Genomic DNA, 22,307 nt, shown 5'->3' on the forward strand with positions numbered 1-22,307 from the left:
AATAGACCAGAATGCAATGCAGCCACAAGACATGCTGTGTTTTGAGTAAGGGGCACAACTCACTTTTTCACCAGAAAACCTCTCGCTCTGCTATCACTATCACTATTGCTCTTTCCACCTACATGTATAACACAACCCACAATCCAGTCATATTCTCGAGGGCGTTGTCAAAAGTCATTCTGGGAAATGTAGGAAATCACTAACTGAAGTAGAAGTAGACAAGGCAGGTTGAGGGAAAGTGGGTACAACAAAATGTATATTACAGCACTCCTGGAAAGCGCTGAACATCATAAATAGATGACATCCAATAGTGTTAAGAGTATTCGAGGGTGGATTTTTCCTTTAAGCATGAACACACACACACATAAGCCCAAAGGCCTTTCCGGGAATCTCCCCGGGCTGTCTCCTGTACAGTAAATTGTGTTGTTCGTGCTACCTGTCATCGTTCTGAAATGTCTGGTCCCCCAGCAGCAGGTCCCTGAAGCGGTAGCGAGGCGGAAGAGGAGGCACCTCTGAATCCATGTCGGCCATCTTGAGAGCCGAGATGTCCAGAATCACGCCAGAGTTGCTGCTGTTGTTCCTCTGGAGGGTCTCAATGGAGGTCCTGAAAGGTGAGAGAGACAACAGCATCTGCTCATCAACACGCTCACTGTTGCGCTGAGCTGCTGAGAGAGTCTGTTGCATTACAACCGTGACATTCTTCGCACAAAATTTGGTTTGTTTGCTGTCAACAGTAGATAACAACAAAAAGGTGCGAGAAATCTTTTGTGTATATTGTGTGTGTACTGTAAGGGAATGGCTGACAAGTTTATTTCTGGCGAAGAGTGATGATCTTCTGGGAAATCGAAGTACAGTTATAGAATAATGAGCACAAACAGAACCTATGAAATCAAATAGATCAATGTTCAGGCGGACTCTGACTTATGCTGCACTAAAATCCCCAGATCCCAATTTATACATCAGGGCCACACTTTTGACAAAGCGTGGACTGATTAATGTGCGAGGGAAAACCGCAGCTCTTGAAGTGAGAGGATAAGGAACTGAATCTGCTAAAAAAGAGAGAGAGAGAGAGAGTCCACAGTAACTGAACAGCAAGCAATCCCTTTGAGGGATGAAACAAAAAAGAGGCCCACTTTTTAAACTGTGCCATAAATAAGGATGACAAGTAAATGCAGCACAACATCTATGCATCTGGATGAAAAGCAAGGGACGAATGGTGTTTTTGCTGTGGATCATTTGAGTTCCATAAACAAGCCTGAGCTGCATCACTCCGTCTACTGCGGCGAACGCAGTTGTGAAAACGATTTTAATGTAATTGATTTGTTGTGCCGAAGGAGAGGTAAACAAGGGCAAATCTGATTCAGCAACTCATGCATGAAAATCTCCCTCCAGAACCAGTGGGGAAACCAGACTTCCACTAAGACGTACAAAACATCTTCATTTATCTGATTATTATGCGCCTGCGTCGTGTGTGTATTGGTGTGCGTGCATGTGCAGTACATGTGTTCCATCAATCTGCATGTCGCCCAGTCTCACATGCAGGGGAATTAAATGGTTCAGGAAATTACCTGTCACCATGGGAACTCGATGGTCGGTGCAGGGGGCTCATGGTTGCCTCTTGGTGGGGGATTGGAGAGACGAATGAGGGAGAGAGAGAGAGAAAGAGAGAGAGAGAGAGAGAGAGAGAGAGAGGGAGAGGCAGAGAAAGAGGAAAGAGAGGGAGAGAGTTTAAACACACTCGTTAAAAATTCACCTCATTATGAGTTAGGCAGGAGGTAATATGATTACGTTTGCGGCCTCCGTTGCAGCTTAGCCTAACTCTGCCCAGAGCTAGGAGAGCCCTGTGAAGTTGGTTTAAACGGCGTAGGATTACTCCGACACACACACTTAATGCAACTGTACGGCTTAATAGCACTTTAACAAACAGTTTTACCTTCTCATGCGTACCCAATTGATTTCAAAAGTGTTTATTTTTCGCACAATATAACCTCCGATCAAGTCGAAAACAGCTTTTCAGGTGGGCTGCGTTTATTCGAAGCACCTTACGGCACCATACATGTCTTAATCCATGCCTTGGTGGGAATGGATCCCCTAATCCTGGCGGTGTTAGAGCCAGTCTCCATCCATTGAGCTACACAGGGAATGGAGAACACAGCATTCCTCTACACAAAGAGATTGGGTTGATTTTGGAAATAGGGCATTGAGGGCATTTCTGTCACACCTCCGCTTGCTTGCAACAATGTCTGAACAGGCCTTTCCTTCTGGCTGAGGGAATTCAATCAGGTGTGTATGTGTGTGTGTGTGTGTGAGAAATGCCAGAAATGCTTTGTTGGGTCTCAAACAAAAGTGTGACATGATGCCGTGTCTTTCCACATGCTTTGCTTCATCTAACGACATAATCCCGGCTATTTTCATGTGACGTTGACATACGTGATTCCATGTTCGCCTTGATTTACATGCGCTGTTACATGTCCTATTAGGCTTGCCTTATTTTACATATGCTGTTACACGTCCTATTATGTTCGCCTTATTTAGACACGCCTTTACATGTCCTATTATAAGTATTATCTATGTGTCCATGTTGAGCTCACTATGATTTCCCTCTAAAGCTTAGAGGGAAATGTAAATGGGTAATACAGTGCTCTATGTGTGTGTGTGTGTGCGGTCATCATAGTACAGTGTAGGCAGCCTTGAGTGGGCTAATAGCACCCAGAGACATGCTCTTCCTGATTAACAGCGAAAGCACAGACCCTCAAAAGCCCAGACAGAGGAGAGAGAGAGAGGAGAGATGACAAGTGAGTGGGCTGGAGAGGAGAGGACAGGAGAGGAGAGGAGAGGAGGAGAGGAGAGATTAGGGGAAAGGAAAGAAAAGCTAAAGACAGGAGAGGAGCAGAGAGGCAAGGAAAGGAAAGGAAAACAAAGCAAAGCCAAGGAAAGCAAAGGAAAGGAAAGGAAAGGAAAGGAAAGACAAGGGAGATGAGGACAGGAGGATACCAGGAGATTAGGGGAAAGGACAGGAAAGGAAAGGAAAGGAAAGGAAAGGAAAGGAAAGGAAAGGAAAGACAAGAGAGATGAGGACAGGAGGATACCAGGAGATTAGAGGAAAGGAAAGGAAAGGAAAGGAAAGGAAAGGAAAGACAAGAGAGATGAGGACAGGAGGATACCAGGAGATTAGAGGAAAGGAAAGGAAAGGAAAGGAAAGGAAAGGAAAGGAAAGGAAAGGAAAGACAAGAGAGATGAGGACAGGAGGATACCAGGAGATTAGAGGAAAGGAAAGGAAAGGAAAGACAAGGAAAGACAAGGAAAGGGAGATGAGGACAGGAGGATAGGAGGCGATTAGAGGAGAGGAAAGGATGAGATTAGCGAAGAGGCGAAGGAGAGCGCAGCAGAGTAAAGGACAGAGGGAGAGGGAGGGGAAGAAAAGAGAGGAGGGGAAGAAGAGTGAAGAGGAACTGAATGACAAGAACAAAACAGAGAGGAGACGATGACTGTAAGCGCACCATATGAGAGCAAAACCGTGTAGTAAAGTAAGTCTCATCCCTTAAGAAATCCCCAGTCTGTATGAGGACGGCATTAATGGATGAAGCAGAGTGAGCACAATAATAGAGACCGGAGTTGCTCCCGGTAAGAGACTCTGTCTGACAGTGTCTCCGGCTAATGGAGAGAATAGTGCAGATTCAGAGCAAAGAAAGCAAATGGAGCGAGGAAAAACAGTATGTGGGGGAAAAGATAAAATTAGTCCCCAGATAAATATGTGAGGAGTCAGGGAGGGGGGGATAAGAAATGGGATTAAATTTGAAGTTTTACAGTCTGTAAAAGTGCTCAACCTAGGCCTAACTTTGAGATGTCACACACACTCGAGAAGACAGTACAGTATAGTGGTAAACTACAGTCATCAATATCTAAAACATTATGTGTATTCAAACACCTGAATATCTTATCTAAACATCACCAGTGTCCAGGCCATTTTCATCTAGATTATAAATTAAAGAATGTCATTTAGATTAGGATTCATCATACACACGCAGTCAAATTCAAAGCAAAGTAAGTTGGTTAAACAGAATATACAGGCTAAGAAAAAATACATCCATGCATATGGGAATTAGTTTCCCATAATCCTATAGTAAATTTTAGAAGGACACCATACAAATGTCACAGGAATACTATAAGTCTGCATAGGGATGTTATAGGAAGGTCACTATAAATTCACTATTGAGCACTAAAAACACACTATAAGTCCCTATAGGAATATTATATATAGTGATAACATAGGAGATAAAAACACCATAAAGTACCATAACTTCAGTATAAACTCACTATTGAGTACCACAGACACACTAAGTCCCTATAGAAATATTATATATAGTCATATCATAGGAGATAGAAATGCAACAAGGTAAGTATAAACACACTATTGAGTATCACAGACATACTAAGTCCAGTAGGAATATAGTGATATCATAGGAGATTAAAAAAAATACCATAAAGTACCACAACTTAAGTATGAACTCACTAAAGAGTACCTCAGACATACGTAGTCTCCATAGGAATATTATAATGTCAAATGCCTACAAAATGTCATGTAGGCTATTTAATATCATAGAATATAAAAACACCACAATGTACCATAAGGTAAGTATATACTCACTACTGAGCACCACAAGTCCCCATATACATATATATGGTGATATCATAGGAGATTCAAAAAAAAAGAAAAAAGGCTACCATAAAGTTCCACAAGGTAAATAGCCTATAAACTCACTACTGAGCACAACAGACAGACTCTAAGTCCTTAGAGGAATATATTCCAGTGATCTTTCGCTAGGGTTTCACCTCTAAACTTAATAACGCTCGTTACCTGGTTGTGTCCCCGTTTCTGACCGAGGTCCCATCATCGTAAACAAGCTTTTGGTTTAGATAACCTCCGTGGCACATTGTCCGTGCAGCGGTGCCTGTGTGACAGAGGATGCTTCCCATAAAGACGCTCCTGTGCAAGCTCTGTCATCATTGGAAAATGGCAATTAGAAAAGGGGGAGGGAAGCGACTTAATGGCCAAACACGAGTCCAGAGTAACGGCGTTCAGGTGAGACGAATCGATCCAATATGGTTCCTCTTGCGAGCCAGAACTGAGCAACCGTTAAGAACCGAAACCTGGTGCTGCTGGACTACTACTCTTACTAGTATAGCTATCTGGAAGTTGATTGGCCATGTTGTTTAGGTTTATGAAAACGGATATTCCCGGTGCTCGGTTCTGATTGGCTGACACGCGTTGGAAGCCCGCTGTAAAATACCGGAAAAACGCACATCTGACAGTTAATTTAAATATCAATGCGCTAACTGAAAATGACCACTTATTACCCTTATACCAGGGGACTTCTGTGTCGCTTAGCAACCACTTTGTTTGCTACTCGAACTATATTGCTTGGCGGAAGAATGACGTTAAACTATTATATTTATGTAATACTGTCGATAAAACTTATAAGATTTTATTTTTAATATGCCTTATTTCTTTTTATATGCCTACGATGCTGTATAACCACCGTTTTATACAAGCCGTGCCTATAGCAACGCCTCTTAGCTGCTGTAAAATCACTGTAACGCACTACCTCGTTATGGCTTACTGCTTTAAAAGACAGTCTTTATTTCCTCTCAGATGCACCCGTTTCTCTTAAAAACTGGTGAAACGCATCTGGAGGAAATAAGGATGTCATATAAGTGCGTTGTGATCCCTCCTGGTTTCCATGCTTTGCAGTGAGCATCAGCATCCCTCCCTCCTCAGAAGGGAATGGGAGGAGGAGGAGGAGGAGGACGCTCGTTTCCCACCCGAAGCCACCCAAGGGTCCCTCGCCATCTACCGGACAACCTTGAAATCATCCTGTGTAGCAGAAACTGCACTGAGACTTTTGAAGCAGACTGACAGCCTGTTGGAAACTTATTATATAAGGCTTTTAGTGAAATGAACAAACCTAACAATGGATAAACATAAAGCCGCATTGTCATAAATTCAGCCCACACTGATGCCAAATAAAACCACCCTTGTCTGTGATTAAAAAGTTGCAAGTCAGTGGCTTGAAAGAGGGATTGCCCGTCTGATTGTGTAAACAATATGGTGATGTGAGATGCTACTATTTTCTCCAGTGTGTATACACTCTGTCTCTCTTCATCAGCCAGAGTCCTCTGGTGGCAATAGAGTGGAAGTGCAGCTTTCCTATATTTGTGAATGAAGAAACAAACCACTGATCTCTACAACAGATTATCTCTGGTCATACTACATCAGCATAAAGATAAATACATTTGAGAAAGAAAAGCTGTGACATAAACAAAGGCTATCTAGATATTTGCCATAAAAGGCTGCTTTGAATTCACTTAGACCACAACAAATGCCCAATTACTCACAGTATTTTTTTTATTTTCCTAAAATATAGGTAATTTCAACCACAAAAACAAATAGGTATCACACCCCAACATCAGTGATGATAGAATATATACATGCAATCTCTCACCAAGTTCTACAGATTTCACAATGTTTTGCTACATCCATTTCTTCATGACTACATACCTGCAACCACTCTGTCCTCTGCTATTTGCCTCACAAATCTGCCCCTGAAATTGAAAAAAATGTTCATTCTGTGGCCACAGAGGGATGTTCAGGGAGACACTGCTGGTTCGTGCGCTTCTTCAGAAAACCGTGTTGCTCTGTGTGCTTTCCCCGAGCTCAGCCTCTCCACATTTTAGCCCATTATTCTCCAGGGGAAACAGCTCCGAGCGTCATCATGTTAAAGCCCACACAGCAGCCACTTATGCTTTCCCATGCCAGCAGTCACATCTTGCTCAGTTATCTCGCTCCGACTCTCGATTCCCACAGATTTCTTTTCCACAACTCAATCTCAGTTGATTCATTCCTGTATAAGCCATTCTTTGTTTGCCTTCCTTGCCATTTGCTGGATGTTGGAAATATTATGTTGTAATTTGTTACGGTCAAAAGCTCTTGGGTCATTGACAGTATTACTCGGCATCACACACACGCACACAAGCAGATGCACGCACACACACACACACACACACACACATGTATTCCTGGTGGTATGAATAACATTTATATTGGAAGATATGATGGTTGTCTCAAATTCACTGAAACAACAGTAACTGGAAAGCTCAAAACACATCAAACACATCATTATGTCACTTACATTACCTCAAGCAGGGTTGGGTAGGCTACTTTAAAAATGTATTCCATTACGGTTACTAGTCACCTGATTACTATTATGTACTCTGATTACTCTGTCATTTTGAGATTACTTTGCCATATTTGAGGTATAAAGTGCCACTTCTGTGCCACATTTTATAAAGACATAGAACATCTGCCACTGTTTATTCCCACGTTCACTTTAAAAGTATTCCTAGAAGTAATCCTTGAAATTGTCACAAGTATCTGTAATCAGAATGCATAACAAAAACAGTTACATTTTGGTTTTTGTATTTAGAATACATAATGCAGCTACAAGTAGGCTATTTTGTTACTACCCAACCTCTTAAACCCCTTAAGCACATTCTTTAACCAACAACCCAAATTACTTCCTTATTGTTGACCTTCATTTCTTTCATTGGACTTCATTTGACTTTGACTTCCTCTTCTCAAAGGTACACAACCCTTCCTATTCCTTCCTCCACATGAATACAATCACTAATAAACACTAAAATACATTATTTACAAGAGTCACTCTGCCCTAAAACACTAGACTGATCGCTCTGTCCTGTTTGACATAATGATACTGTAGTCAAACAGTTTGTTAGTAACATTATTCTCTCTGTATTTGAAGGGTTTCACTCCAACATTTGAGAAATCCATTTTGGAAATTGCAACTTTTTGTTAGTCAATATTTTAAAAAAAATCCACTGATTCAACCTTATAAAACATAACTGTTTTGTAAACAAAGGACTTAAGAGGAGCCATAACTTTAGTGGTAACCTGGCAACCCATAATGTGCTTTAATTTCATGCCCACAATCATTTTATAACAGTGGTTGCCAGCTTTTTCAAATGGTATGGATATCTCATTTTGGAATGAACTCTTCATTTATTGGATCATTATGCTACCTGACTTGAACAACATTACAGATACTTCCTGGTGCCTAGTATACATCCATTAGCCTATTTCTAATCAGTTTTCTGCTGTTCACACAATATGACCATAGTGCAGCCTCAGTACAGCACAGCCACTCTTCCTCCTGGATGCTTGGTCTTCATACTTCCAAAATGTCTGAAAACAGATAGAGAAGGGAATGATTCAGATTCAGAGAAAGAACTAATCAGTAACAGCAAACAGCCTGAAGGTATACATAATATATATGAGCTTTATATGAACCTGGTGCATAAATATAAGCAACTGTGTGAGTGTGTCTTGCTGCATGTAAGCCGACGTACTTTCCTGATTGGGAGTGTTTTTGTCATTTTTTTGTAGCCTTGAAATTGATTTGGCGACTATATTCGCTATGCTAGGAGTTGATAGTCTGATGTTGATTAATGTGATGTCAGATTTAAATAATTCATGTGTTATATTAGAGTAATTACACTGGATGTTCTCTCTCTCTCTCTCCTCAGTCATTTGATTTCTAAGTGATTGCCTTGGCTCACTTTGCTTAAAGTCTGAAAGTTTACATTTTGCACTACTTACAATGTCTGCACCGCTCTGCCCTGTGTAACTTGTAAGTTTTCCTCCCACATAATATATTTCCATAATTTATTTCATGGATCTTATTGTTCTCTGTGTTTCTACTGTGTGGTACACTGGATAATTTCACTACCAGACAAGATCAGCAAACCTCTCTCTGTTGCTAAAACCATACTGTACGCCATGTTGCCCAAATGCATATGTTGAATGTACACTCACCGGCCACTTCATTAGGTACACCTTACTAATACTGGGTAGGTATCAGCTTTCAGCTCAGTGTCAACCAGCTACCAAAGTGACATCTGCCTCAAGGTTCGACGTGTTGTGCATTCTGAGATGCTTTTCTGCTCACCACAGTTGTAAAGAGGTTATCTGAGTTACTGTCGCCTTTCTATCAGCTCAAACCAGTCTGGCCGTTCTCCTCTGACCTCTCTCATCAACAAGGCATTTTCGCCCAGAGAACTGCCGCTCACTGAATATTTTCTCTTTTTCGGACCATTCTCTGTAAACCCTAGAGATGGTTGTGCGTGAAAATCCCAGTAGAGCAGCAGTTTCTGAAATACTCAAACCAGCCCGTCTGGCACCAACAACCATGCCACGTTCAAAGTCACTTAAATCATCTTTCTTCCCCATTCTGATGCTTGGTTTGAACTTCAGCAGATCGTCTTGACCATGTCTACATGCCTAAATGCATTGAGTTGCTGCCACGTGATTGGCTGATTAGATATTTGTGTCAACGAGCAGTTGAACAGGTGTACCTAATGAAGTGGCCGGTGAGTGTATGTGTAGAGTGATATGTGTGTTGTATTGTATTGTGTTGTATTGTGTTGTGTATTGTCTATCATGTGTTTTGCATTGTATTTGAGGTCCAGTTGCCCTTGCACCTTCTCATGTCAGTATTCAAAGTAACAATCCATGACATTTTCATATAAACAAATTTCCATTTTACTACTCTACTCACCATGTGATATAACACAATAGTGATTCAACCTTTACCCAGTTCATGAAATCTTTTACATTTGCTGTTCCAAACAGCCGGTGTCTGGTAGCTCTTTCCTGGGAAAAATCCTCTGCCGCACAAGAAGTGATGTGTTTTACTTTTACAGCAGCAGCAACAGCGGTTTGTTTGGAATTAACAGAAGAAGAACTGGGTAGTTAGCATGAGCAGCGATAGCCACCATGGCTGAACAGACAAAGAAGAGAGCGCCACCTACAGAAACTTAATCAACAGAAAATCCAAGCAAAAAGACTTCAGTACCGCCCACACTGTTTGACTGACAGGTGATCTCTGGGAAGTGCAGTGCACCACTTTAAATTGATAATGATTCAGATTGTTGTCCTGCTAGAGATGTTGTGCTTCCCCTTACCTCCATGTGTTAGTCTCATGGTTGTAAACTTCTATTGTTTTCAGGTTGGTGATGCCATCAGAGCCTCCCACAGCCAGCAACTCTCCATTGAAGACGACCAGAGACATCTGAATATGTAAGAGTAAGTGTGAGTGATAAATAAATGTTTTCATGTAAAAAAACAATTGGTATATTCCTTTGAGTAACATTTCAATATGACAAAATACGCCGTTTTTGTCTTTTTCTACTGGATAGTGGTCAGGTAGATGATCAGAGGCAACTTCTTCTCCTCTGTCTTTCCCTAAATCAGGGCTAAGGTTTAACAGATATGGATTTTTGAAGGCCAATAACAATATTTTTGGATTTAAGCTGCCGATAGCAGATATTTTATGCTGATGTTCTTTAAATTTGTCTATTTCCATGTCAAAACATTACTAAAAAATAACAAGCACTCAGTATTTCCCCCATAACTGTATTCTTGTCAGAGTGGAAAAGCCTCTGAAACAGCATCTAGACCATGGGAGCCTAAAACTCAAATGAAACCCGTATTATGAAATTCTTTGAGGAAGATTAGCAGCTCCTTAAGGCGGGGTGAGGCAGGTGTCACTGCAGGTTTTACAGACTGCCACCGCTTAAGCTGTTGAGTAAAGTCATATCCTCACCTCCATGACACTGACTGGCTGCTATCCCATTTTTATTAAAAGGCCAATGTCGGTCTAACCCTACTCAGGGCTGTTTCAGATGATTTCACTTCCCTTACATGATCTCGATGTATTTTTCTGTATCATTCTCATCTATATTGGGTTTTGATAGCCTATAATTTGGTTTCTGTTGCCTAATTCAACTGTCATCCTGATTTTTTTACTCGCTCCTTTGAAATGTTTTTAGAGGCCCCTTTTAAAGTTTCTGTGTGTCACTTACATACATTATATTTCTTCTGTCCCTTTTTTCACATGCAAATAAAGTAAAAACAAACAAAACAGGACCCTAGAAGAGACCGGACATCTATCCCGACACTCACGTTGTTCCTCTTGCTCTTCATGCGTTTGACAGGCGTCCACCTCAGGGTGTCGGGGTCGAACTTCTCGGCGGCGCTGAGCTCCAGGTTGAGTTCGTCTTTGCCTCCCGACACGTAGATGCGGCCCAGGTACACGGTGCAGCCGGCGTTCTCCCTGGGGCTCAGCATGGGGGGGCAGACCGACCAGGTGCCGTCCACAGGGCTGTACCGCTCCACTGGTGGTCGAACGGGTCAGAACGGGTCAAACACACCACATAAAGCTGATGATACACAGACACATTTTTAGGGCAAATTTGAGGCAAAATGTGCCGGCGATGGGCAATGAGTATAAACGACTGGGCAATAGGCAAAGAGGGCAATGGTAACTGACAAATTTGACAGTTGGAGGAGTGAAAATAGATGAACTGCTACCATCACTGTTATCTTGGCCTCCTCTTTTCTACTGAAAATGTAATAATTTAATCATTTTATCAAGGTTATCCACTGGGATTTCATAACGTGTATTATATAGGGAAAATGTTATATAAAAAGAATCACAGCTATCATTTCCTAGCTGTTTACTATTTAGTAGCAGCTGGACCATTTTGAAAATATTTTGGGCTGAGGACAGGTCACCTGACCAATTTTCTTGTCTCTGATTGGTTGATGTTTAAACCTTACCTGCAAAGCTTGCTCTCTGATCAAGCTTGGTTAGATTAACTGCTACATTGTTTTCAATTGTTTTCAAAATATTTGTCCCAAGTGTGCCTTAAAAATGTGTCTGTGTATCATCACCTTAATACATTCTGTTTGAATAATACTACCTTTACTGACAGCCAAGTATTCATATTCCTATACCAAAATGAACAAGTTACACTGACTTTCTGCAATTATGAGGCATGTCAAAAGATAAAAAATGACTTCTCTCCTGATGCAAGATACCAATGAAATAAATGTATTTTCCATAATATCCTTGGTTTTTTTTTTCATTATTCTCTTTAAAATGATTCATGGATGAAATCATTTTTAAACATTAGAAATGAGACCCCTGGACTTGATGGCAACAGAGAAGGTTATGGGAATTTTCCTGACATTCTCTTCTCACAGACAGAAATAGGCACTGACAAGTGGCAGCACAACCTAACCCTTGTTTATCTTTGGCAGAGTCGGGGGGCTAAAGAATGTGTATGTGTGTGTCTCTCTCTCTGTGTGTGTGTGTGTGTGTGTGTGCACACTTGTGTGTGTGAGTGCAGGCTACTTAACGGGAAATAAAAGGTCAAGCAAGTTGTTATGTATGATTTAAACCCTGCCAGGCCGTTCCATGTCTAAAACCTGTCAAAGTGAGTTGAGGTCTTTTCGCATAACGCAGATAACAGCTAAATTCCCCAAATCTCTCCCAACAGTGAACACAAAATAATCATTTATTATTCAGAGAGCACATGGTTAAATCTTGGGGCTTGGATGCTGATGAAAGATGACTGGAAAATGCACTTTGGGCTTATTTCCATCATCACACTTCTTTCAGTTACATGCCTTTGTTTTTATAATTTATTCGTGGTTACATGAACTTAGAAAAACCCAGGAAGCAGTTTCAGACAAAGAGGTTCTCCGCTGATACACCATAATGAATGAAATGATTTAACATTACTGTGAGTTCTCCAATGAGTGTAATTATGTAATTATTGGATAGTATAATTATTCCTACCGAGCACATGGATTGGAAAGGTACTGATATGTGAATTTGGTACCATTCATCAGTAATAAACGAGGTTTGTATCAATGCAGTGTCTTCTGAAACTGCCAGTGGGATATTTGATGAAGTTCAAAATAAAATGAAATCCTATGAGCAGTAAAAAGTACTGTGTCTTTGAACTGCATTATCTCTATTATCTCACAAAACAGCAAATACACTGGAAATCACTGTATGTGGGTCTGAAATCAAAACAGAAATGAAAACTCAGACAGAAATCAAAACGAGCGCTGACTCAGTCTTGGGGGCATGATGACTCTTCAGTGGCATTTTAACTGATTATTATGAAAAACATTAACTGCATTCGTGAGTGTCTGAGGTGAGACGTCAAAGGCAATCATCGTTTTGTTTTGTTTTTTATTTTAGTGTAGCGATCATCTCTCACCCGAGTTGAGGGCCATGTAGCCGTCGTTTCCTCCAATCACGTACAAGTGACCGTCCAGCACAGCAGCCGCTGCCCCCGCGCGCCTGGTCAGCATCGGGGTCTGCTTGCTCCACGTGTTCGTTCTTGGATCGTACCTAGAAACATTAATAGAAAGTTAGCAAGACCAATTCACCAGATGGTCCGTCAATCATGTGGACTCTCTTTTTCTGAATAACTCATAATCGTTTTTTTTTTTATTACTTTCTGTGTGTTTGTAACAGGATTGTTAAAAATTGTTGAAGTTCGTCAAAATTCATTCTAGTATTCATTAATTTATTTTTGCTACTTTTATTTCTTTGTGGAAATGTTTTCATATCCTGTATTATTTTATGCAAGGCCTTTTTAATTTGATTCGTTTAAGCGCCCTCACGTGGGGAGTGGTGGTAACCATAGTAACCGGAATCGCTCAGCTCGCCCCTTTGCCTGCTGACGATTCCAGACTGGTATGTGGTGAAAACAGCTCCGTAGTGGTTCTACATATTAAATTAGAAAACCTTACTCCAGTCTAAATCAAAGTGTATATAAAGTGACATAAATAGTGTGGCTACGTTTTGTGACTGTGTTTGAGTTGCTAAGTTGAATTTTCATGGTGCTATGTCGAGTGAAATCCAGCTAGCTAAAAGTCTGTTAGCCTCTGTTAATGGCTAGCTGCTGTACCTCAACTTATATAAAATGGCAATTGTTTTGGTGTGCTGATTTTATTCTGATTCTAGTGTGTAGGGGCGGGAGCTGAATGTGTCTCAACCACCACTCAACCACATTGATTTCTGTGTTATCTGACAGGTATGTTTATAACTTATATGAGGCGTAGTGTTTCTGTTCATTATTTTTTATAAGCACTGTGTAAACCCTTGCATAGAAAGTTATTTGCTATATAAATATATAAAAATGGGTCCATGGTTGTTTATGTAGTAAACTCAGATGTTACATAGTGTACAATGTATAGTGTACATTTATGAATACGCTTTTGTTTGTAGCAGGAGTGTTTTTTTATTATTTCTTATGTAACAAAACTATACGATCACATTGTGTAAAGACTCCCCTTTGCCTGCTGACGATTCCAGACTGTGTGTAGGGGCGGGAGCTGAATGTGTCTCAACCACCACTCAACCACATTGATTTCTGTGTTATCTGACAGACTGGAATAAACAACATGAACCTGAGAGAAGTAGTAGCGTCGTCTCTTCAGTATGCTGTGGTCAAGCCGAAATAGAGGGGTAACATGTTCATAGGCGCCGATTCCGTGGGTGCTTCCGGGCCCGAGCACCCGCGGAGAAGGCCGAGCACCCACGGGGAAAATGCACTTGATAGGCCTACTGTATATGTGCCAGCGGCTGGGGCCAAATTTACATTGATTTGATAGCATAGCCCACGTTGCAAAACAAGTTGATCCAAAAGTCATAGCTTTAATGTGATTGGCTAACGTTAGACGCAGTGCGCACTGTCCAATTGAAAGCGATGTAATTCAAGTATCGCGGTTAATCTGACGTCAATGGTGAGTGAAAAACAAATCCAATTTTTAATATTTAGTAGCTGTGTGGGCCTATGTGTTGATGGTTAATTAATTGACTGTATTTTACTGCGTGCGCTTGTATGCTTTCTTTGCGTGTGTAACAATATTATAACTTGTTTGGCTTGTTGATAGGCCCCTTGCAGCCTATACTGTTATGTTGCGTTCTTTACGGGTGTAAGTTACTATAGCAACGTGTCTCACGGCCACGGTGGTGTCGGATTGTGTTGGATTGTGCACTTGGCCTATGATTTATGTTCATGTGAGCCTTTTTACTAAATAATTTTGGTGGCATTGATTATTATTTTCCGTGCGTTTCATGGTGTGTATCGTTAGTTATAAAACGGGTAGCTCAAATCACGCAATCTGATTGGTTCATAGCCGTGGTATATTAACCATATACCATGACGTCTAATTCCTTTGCGCAATTCAGTATCACTCCGCGTCTGAGAAAAAAAACGTTAGCCTAACAAACTACGATAGTTAGCTAGCTAACAAACAAAGTTATCTAGCTAACGAAATGGAAACATTTAAGGTTAACTTCGACCTCTGGGGTGGCCTAACTATGGAGGAGTGGATTGAGCAGTGCCTATCTCCAGAAAAAAATCCACCTGCTAAACGACATGCAGAGCTACGTAAAGAGGATAGCACCACGATTCAGAAACTATCGGATGCGGGTCTTGACACGAGAGAGATTATGGCCGTAAGTGGCCACAAGAGCGAAACCTCTCTCCAGAGCTATTGGCAACCGAAACTCGGGGACCAGAGAAAGTGGAGCAACAGTTTTTCAGTGGTTGCACAATAAATGGCAACATACAAATGAATGTAAATAAATAGCCAAATAATGAAATCAATATAACACTAGCCTGTGATGAAAAAAGAAATATGCTAGCTGCTAGTGTGTACATTGCATAGCAACCGCCTGGCACTATGTGCAGGCAGCCAGGAGGGCCTATTTTATTTTGAACATTATTATTTATTAATAAAAACTATTTAAATTGTAGTGTGTCTATTACTTTCATATTGCCATACTTGGCAATATGAAAGTAATAGCCGAACAACGCCCCTTAGCTGTGATATAATAACCATACACAGCCTGTCTTGAGCTATTGCTTAATTAAACTTTTGATCTCCAATGTGTGTGCGTGTGTGTCGGTCGCTGTTAATTTTCTATGGTGCTGAAATGCATGCGTTTGACTACTTTTTCCAAATCCGTATAGCAACAAGTCATGTAGGCTATGGTTACTGCAGAAGGTTTATCTTGGGCGTGGGGGTGGGGCATTCAGCTGTTTTGAGCACCCACCGGCAGAAACATAAATCGGCGCCTATGTGTGTGTTAGCGGCTTCAGACTGCCTACAAAGCAACTGAAGACATCCACAAATCTACTGCTTATATTCTGGAAAGCCTATATATTTTTCCTGTTTAAAGGTGAAGACTGTAGAATATTACCATCAATAAATCATTACCATATTAACTTTGATAAATTAGTTACCGTAAAGACCATTAACAAGAAGATCGGCAGCTTCTACCGGCCTCTACACAGTATTTTACTTTGTAAGCCGCCGGGTCAGATTTCAGAGGAGATCTGCTGGATTGCTTTACGACACAAACCAGGAAGAGGGCGCTGTTCTTCCAGCGCAAACGGATCTAAAGCTTTCAGAGTTTCTGGTGGAACAAATGAAAGGCTGATGGGAACAAAAATACACTTTCACCATGTTCATCCCCTTCAGGAAAGCCAAAGAGAACACCTTCGACCGGAGAAGCAACATCCTCTTTGTGACAGGAAGGTTTATGGGAAATGTGGTCATAACATTGAGAAACACTAGCACTAACAATACTACTTGCGTGAGTCAGAGGCTACCAATCGTCTCCACCATGGTCTCATTTTTTTTTTACGGTAATCATAGCAAGGTCTCTCAGTTTTTTGACAATGATGCATTGATCTACAGTATACCTCTCCACAGTGTTTGTGGTAGCCATGCCATCATATCCTCCAAGAGCGTACAGGTATCCGTCCATCGCCACCAGACACACTCCACTGCGGGGGCAGCTCAAGGGTGCCACGTCCGTACTCCAGCTGTCTGCGTCTGGGCTGTACCTGCCAGGATGGAGGTCAAGGAGCAGGAGGGTCAATGAGATGATGGAGGTTTATATTGGGTGCTGGTGATAACTTGAAAACTTCACTAGAACCAGAACAGACACAAGCTTTCCAAATAAACTTTTTGAGCGTGTTTTTATGTGTGAAATTGTGAGTGTGTGTGTGTGTGTGTGTTAAAGCTCTGATGTGCATCCCCAACACACACACACACGCACACACACGCACACGCACACACACAAGAGACTGAGAGAAACTTTTTGAGACATGGGGGAGATCCATGTAAACATCTGCCAGAGTGTTTCCACTCCACTGGAAGGCCATTAAAAAATCATTTTCACTCCACTCAAGGCCATTAGAAGAAAACTCACATCCCACAAAACCAAAAATCCCCCTAATTGACAAATTTTTAGTCAGACATCGCTTAAAATGCCACAACAGTGCTGTAAAAAAACAAAACTCGGAGCTTAGGTGCACTTGGGTATCCAAAATTCGGGGTCGGGTCTTTCCCTGCTGGTCTGCGGCCAGGGAGTGATGCTCATTAGGGCGTCCACTGGCTGCCGTTCAGTTTAGGAGTAGCTGCGGGAATTGGGAACGCGATCAGACCCTTAGAGACATCTGGTAGAGTGGGAAGAAGTGTGTGTGATTGAGTGTGTGTGTGTGTGTGTGTGTGTGTGTCTGTTTGAGAGTGCATTCATGTACTTGACAAGTGTCAGCACTCAGCGCTGCGGCCTCATGTTGCTGACTGAGAGCCCTTTCTCCACATGCGACACCTACAGTCGGCTACATTACACCTCCATCACCACATCGGCCCGGGAGGAATCCTCTCATGGACCCCCAACTGTCAGCTGCGACATGCATATATACACACACACACACACACACACACACACACACAGCCTAAGGTGAAGCTGTCTCCCTGCTGTAATCACCACTGTGAGATAATGAAATGCCAGTCTCTTACATCTGCACCCCTTTCAATTTGAAACACCTCACACCGGAAAATTGAGGGAAACGGAAAATTAAACAATTTCAATTACATGTTCTTATCAGCTCCGCAGCGTTTGATCTTTGCTTTAAATTAAAAAAATGGAATTCACAGGAGTGCGTGACAAACAGCAAATTCAATTAGTTCGATTCGAGGTTCTCACAGTGAGATGTTCTGCGCCTTAAAGGGCTTAGAGTGATAATGCCGGGGGGAGAAAAAATTATTAAAATGATTAAAAGTTGAATTAAAAGTTATTTAATAATATGACTTTTAATTAAATCATTTTATGAACTTCCCTGCGATTTCACTCCTTGCGTTTATTCTCATCATGTTGAAAACACCTAAACTCCTAAATAACCACCTTCAAAGTCTGATGTGGTTCACAAACAAAAGCTTACATTGTTAAAAGTATCTTAAAACTGAGACAATACAAATACACATTTCCAGTATCAACATGAACTGCTTTCAGTTCAAAACTACCATGATTATGTCTACACTAATCTTATTCCAATTCAGACACACTAAAACTGTCCTGTCTCAAGACAAAGTGATGTGTCTTAACATATTCAGTATCTTAAAGACGCAGGAAAGCTGTCTCTTTTGTCTCAAGATGTGCACTTTCATGTCTGAAGACAGAACAAGTCTGAAGATGTCTTTGGACATCTTGATAGACAGAAATGTCTCATCGTGACTTCTTGTTTTTGGTTATTAAGACATCTCAAGACATCTCAAGGCATGGTGATGATGACCGGGTATGAATTAGAGATACAGATAATTGCCAATTTTAACAGACCACTTGCACACATTTTTTGGAAAGTAACACAAGTAACTTCAAATGCATCCATTTTGAAACTCGCCTCTCCACGCTGCTGTAACATCGGACATTATCCTCCCCTCCCGCTGTGTAGATGTTGTCGTCCAGTGAGCACACAGCCACACGGCCGCGGTGGCTGACCATGGGCGCTGCCGTCCGCCACTCGTTGTACTCGGGACAGAACTGCTCTACCCGGCAGGACGGGTCCTCCTGGCTCCAACCCCCCACTGTCGGAGCAAAACAGGGCACCCATACTGTAACTTTTCACAAACTTCTATTATGTACAACTGTCAGAACATATTGCCTATAAGTGATTTTTTGACAGGTTTGTGGGTAAAAGCAAAATAAGAATAATAAAATAAAAATAATTTTCCTCATTCACTTTTCATCAGTAAAAGCTGTGTCCAGTCTAAGGTTTCTAGGCCTGTTTCTGTTGGAATTGACTAAATTGTTGCCGATGAAGGAATTCAGTTCAATAAAACATTTATATTTCTGACATTTTCATGTAAATAGATGTCCGTTTCGCTACTCTCTTTAGCCAATTGATATAACACAATACTGATTCAACCTATATCCAGTTCATGAAAGCTTTTACATTTGCTGTGCTAAACACCCGGTGTCTGGTAGGTCTTTCCTGGGAAAAATCCTCTGACATACAGGAAGTGATGCATTTTACATTTCTGGCAGCAACAACAGCGTTTTTTTGTTTTTTTTTATAAACAGAAGAAGAACTGGGTAGTTAGCATGAGCAGCGATAGCCACCATGACTGAACAGACGAAGAAAAGAGAGTAGAGCGCCACCTACAGAAACTCAAACTGCATCAACAGAAAATCAAAGGAAAAAAACGTCACAGTACTGGACAGACTGTTTGATTGACAGGTGATCTCTGGGAAGCAGTGAGCGCTTAGCACCAAAGATGATTCCAAAATCAACAAAACAAGAATCTAGTAGATTACCATTTTAAACAATTAAAATGATTGGCTTCTTTTTATTATATCTCAGTTTTTGCATCTATCTCTCCCTCTTAGCTACAGAAGCTCTAAATTGAGGCACAGGCCCAATGTTGCCTGCAGATTGAGACATGATCCAGGAAAATTCAAAATATAAAAGTCAAATGGACACGTTTTAACTGTCTTTGCTATCTCACTGAAGGTTTAACATCTATTTTAGCTTTTCGTCTGCAGCCCTCGGCAGCCCCCCCTTTCTCAGACAATATGATCTCCCCTCTCCAAAAATACCAGAGAGGCTGAATTTATGGATGTGTCATCCTCTCTTCACATTCTTAGCACCTCTGGGTGCCGAGTGCGCTGCATCTGACGACCACCATGTGACACGGGGGACAGAAGTAGTCAGGAGTAGATTTGATTCATGTTTTCATAAAACCTCTTAGTTTTTTGTTTTTTTTATTTCTCCTACATGAATTTGCAATTTGTTTCCCTTCTCCCTGTGTTTTTCATCACTATATTTTATCACTAAACTAAAGTAGATTAGCAATTCTCTAAAGAGGAATAGTAGGAAATCAACCCATTTCAGTTCTTTTAATCAAACCATTCTTGACTGTAGAGGCTCATGCACACCTTCAGTTTCTTGTAGACAGGTGCGTAGGAGGAAATGTCCATAGGCAAGAGAAGAGAGAATTCCCACACACTGTCCTTTTACTTGCAATAAACTTTATTACTGATACAACGTTTCGGTCCTTAGACCTTCATCAGGTAATACCTGATGAACCTCTCTTTTTACTTGCAATAAACTTTATTACTGATACAACGTTAAGGTCTAAGGACTGAAACGATGTATCAGTAATAAAGTTTATTGCAAGTAAAAGGACAGTGTGCGGGAATTCTCTCTTCTCCAATCAAACCATTCTTAAAATCATGTCTTCAACTCTGTTGTATCTAAAATAATAAAACTCCTGATGCCAGGTCTCATGATATTCTCATCTCATCATCTCATCGTCTTCTTCTGGCCTCTGTCTTAACTTTGAAACTAGAACACCAGGAATAAAACCATCCTTGAAAGTAAAGATTCAGTCTCCCTTAAAATCAGATTATTTGTCAGATCTACACCCATCCAGTAACTGACCTACAAACATCATGTCATTGAAGACTTTGGGTGGCAGTTTGCAGGAGCGCGTGCGGAGGGAGAGGGGGCTCGCCATGCCGTGGCGGCGGCGGGACTTTCCTCTGCTCTCTTTCATCTGCATGTAGCGGGGCTGTGGTTCCCCGAGGGCCGCCCTGCAACACACAGTGGAGAAAATGAAAGAAAATAGACAGGAGCAAAATGAAAACAGGGATTTTGAAGTCACAAGTTGCTCTTGAGGACAGTATTCAGCCTGTTGTGTCATCCAGCAAACTTGGAGATGCCAAATGAAAAGATGTATCCAAAAATAGTATGTAAGCTTTTTTTCAAGTCCATAATGTTATGTTTTTCCCAGTTTAAGACTATAGGTACCTACCATTTTTCAAGAAGTACCATAATTTGTCTCAATTTTAATCTATAAAACCATTTTTGTTAGAGTCTGTGTCTGTGTTCCTTTTTTCACAAGGTAGATGTCTAATTTTAGAGTGGACTTGAACTTGAACTTGAATGAGCTTGAAATAGTATTCAAACACAATGTATTTTATTGACTACTATTAGACGCATTGCCATGAAAACCTCTGATTTGCAGCCTCAAGATCACCTCACTTTTAAAAAGAACACACAATCTGAGCTTTTCCCCTAGTGCTCATTACATTGCTGCAATTATACAGAGGATTAGAAATTGATTTTAATTATGCAAAACAAATATGCAAAGCCAAGGACACATCTAGTACACCACCACACCACAGATGCTAATAATCCATTACCCTTGCTCATTGTACACTCCCATGCTTTATCTCCTCAGCACTTTGGTCAGGGTCTGGAGTCGGGATTTGTGCTTTTTGCCTGGAAGCAGCACCTTCGTGCCAGTCGGGTCTCTGGTCTCCTCTGCTTTATCAGCACACACCACTCTGCTGCCTGCGGTCTGTCCTCAAACTATTGGCTGCCACAGCTTTCTGCTCCAAAGGACATTGTGCCGATCGCCCCAAGAAGCAAAGCCTCCTCCCTCTAGCAACAACCCTCCCCCCCCCCCTCCTCCCCAACCCCCCCTCCTCCCCCCTCCACCACCACCAACTGTGTGGCTCTGATTCATCCCACCATCCCTGCAGCCTGAAACCCAAGACTCCCCATACACACCCTAAGCTTTGAGTTCCCATTTGCCAGACTTCATACCAAAGGAATGGTCGACTCTGGCAAAATGTTCAAGTTACTGTGTCGTTGGTGAGATGCTAGACCGGGGATGGGCGACCATGTGCCACGGAGGGCTGAGAGTCTGCTGGTTTTCATTCCAACCAAAGACTACATAAGGGGATTTAACGGCTTACTTGGTTAAAGGTGTGTTAAAGTCCCCATGAAATGAACTCCCATTACTTTTACTTACTGGAAAACACAGTATCTTTCATGGTGACCTCATGCTGCACTAGTAGGCGTAAATATAAATTCCTAACCAATAAAACCATCAAATTTTTGAACAATCCCGTCCATCCACACCCCTCCCATCAAATAAAATTGCCTTTCCATTGCCCATCCCTGCCTTAGATCCATTGATGTTTTCCCTCCAAGTTCATGAATATGTGTTGAGGGATTCATACTTCTATGTGTATGTGTGTGTGTCTGTGTGTGTGTGTGTG

General features: G+C 41.4%; 1 protein-coding gene across 1 annotated transcript; it reads right to left on the bottom strand.

Moving 5' to 3' along the window:
• Window positions 1-8,202: 8,202 nt before the first annotated feature.
• On the bottom strand, window positions 8,203-21,466 carry LOC144539638 (uncharacterized). The gene is made up of 8 exons (XM_078285382.1): window positions 21,444-21,466; window positions 20,680-20,831; window positions 18,640-18,823; window positions 16,654-16,797; window positions 13,150-13,283; window positions 11,039-11,250; window positions 10,039-10,145; window positions 8,203-8,260 (listed from the first exon to the last, which is right to left on the bottom strand). Exons 1-8 carry the CDS (start codon window positions 21,464-21,466, stop codon window positions 8,203-8,205), a joined length of 1,014 nt encoding a protein of 337 aa, XP_078141508.1.
• Between the last annotated feature and the right edge of the window lie 841 nt (window positions 21,467-22,307).

The sequence above is a fragment of the Centroberyx gerrardi genome, chromosome 8, assembly GCF_048128805.1.
Source record: "Centroberyx gerrardi isolate f3 chromosome 8, fCenGer3.hap1.cur.20231027, whole genome shotgun sequence".
In the NCBI taxonomy this organism is placed as follows: domain Eukaryota; kingdom Metazoa; phylum Chordata; class Actinopteri; order Beryciformes; family Berycidae; genus Centroberyx; species Centroberyx gerrardi.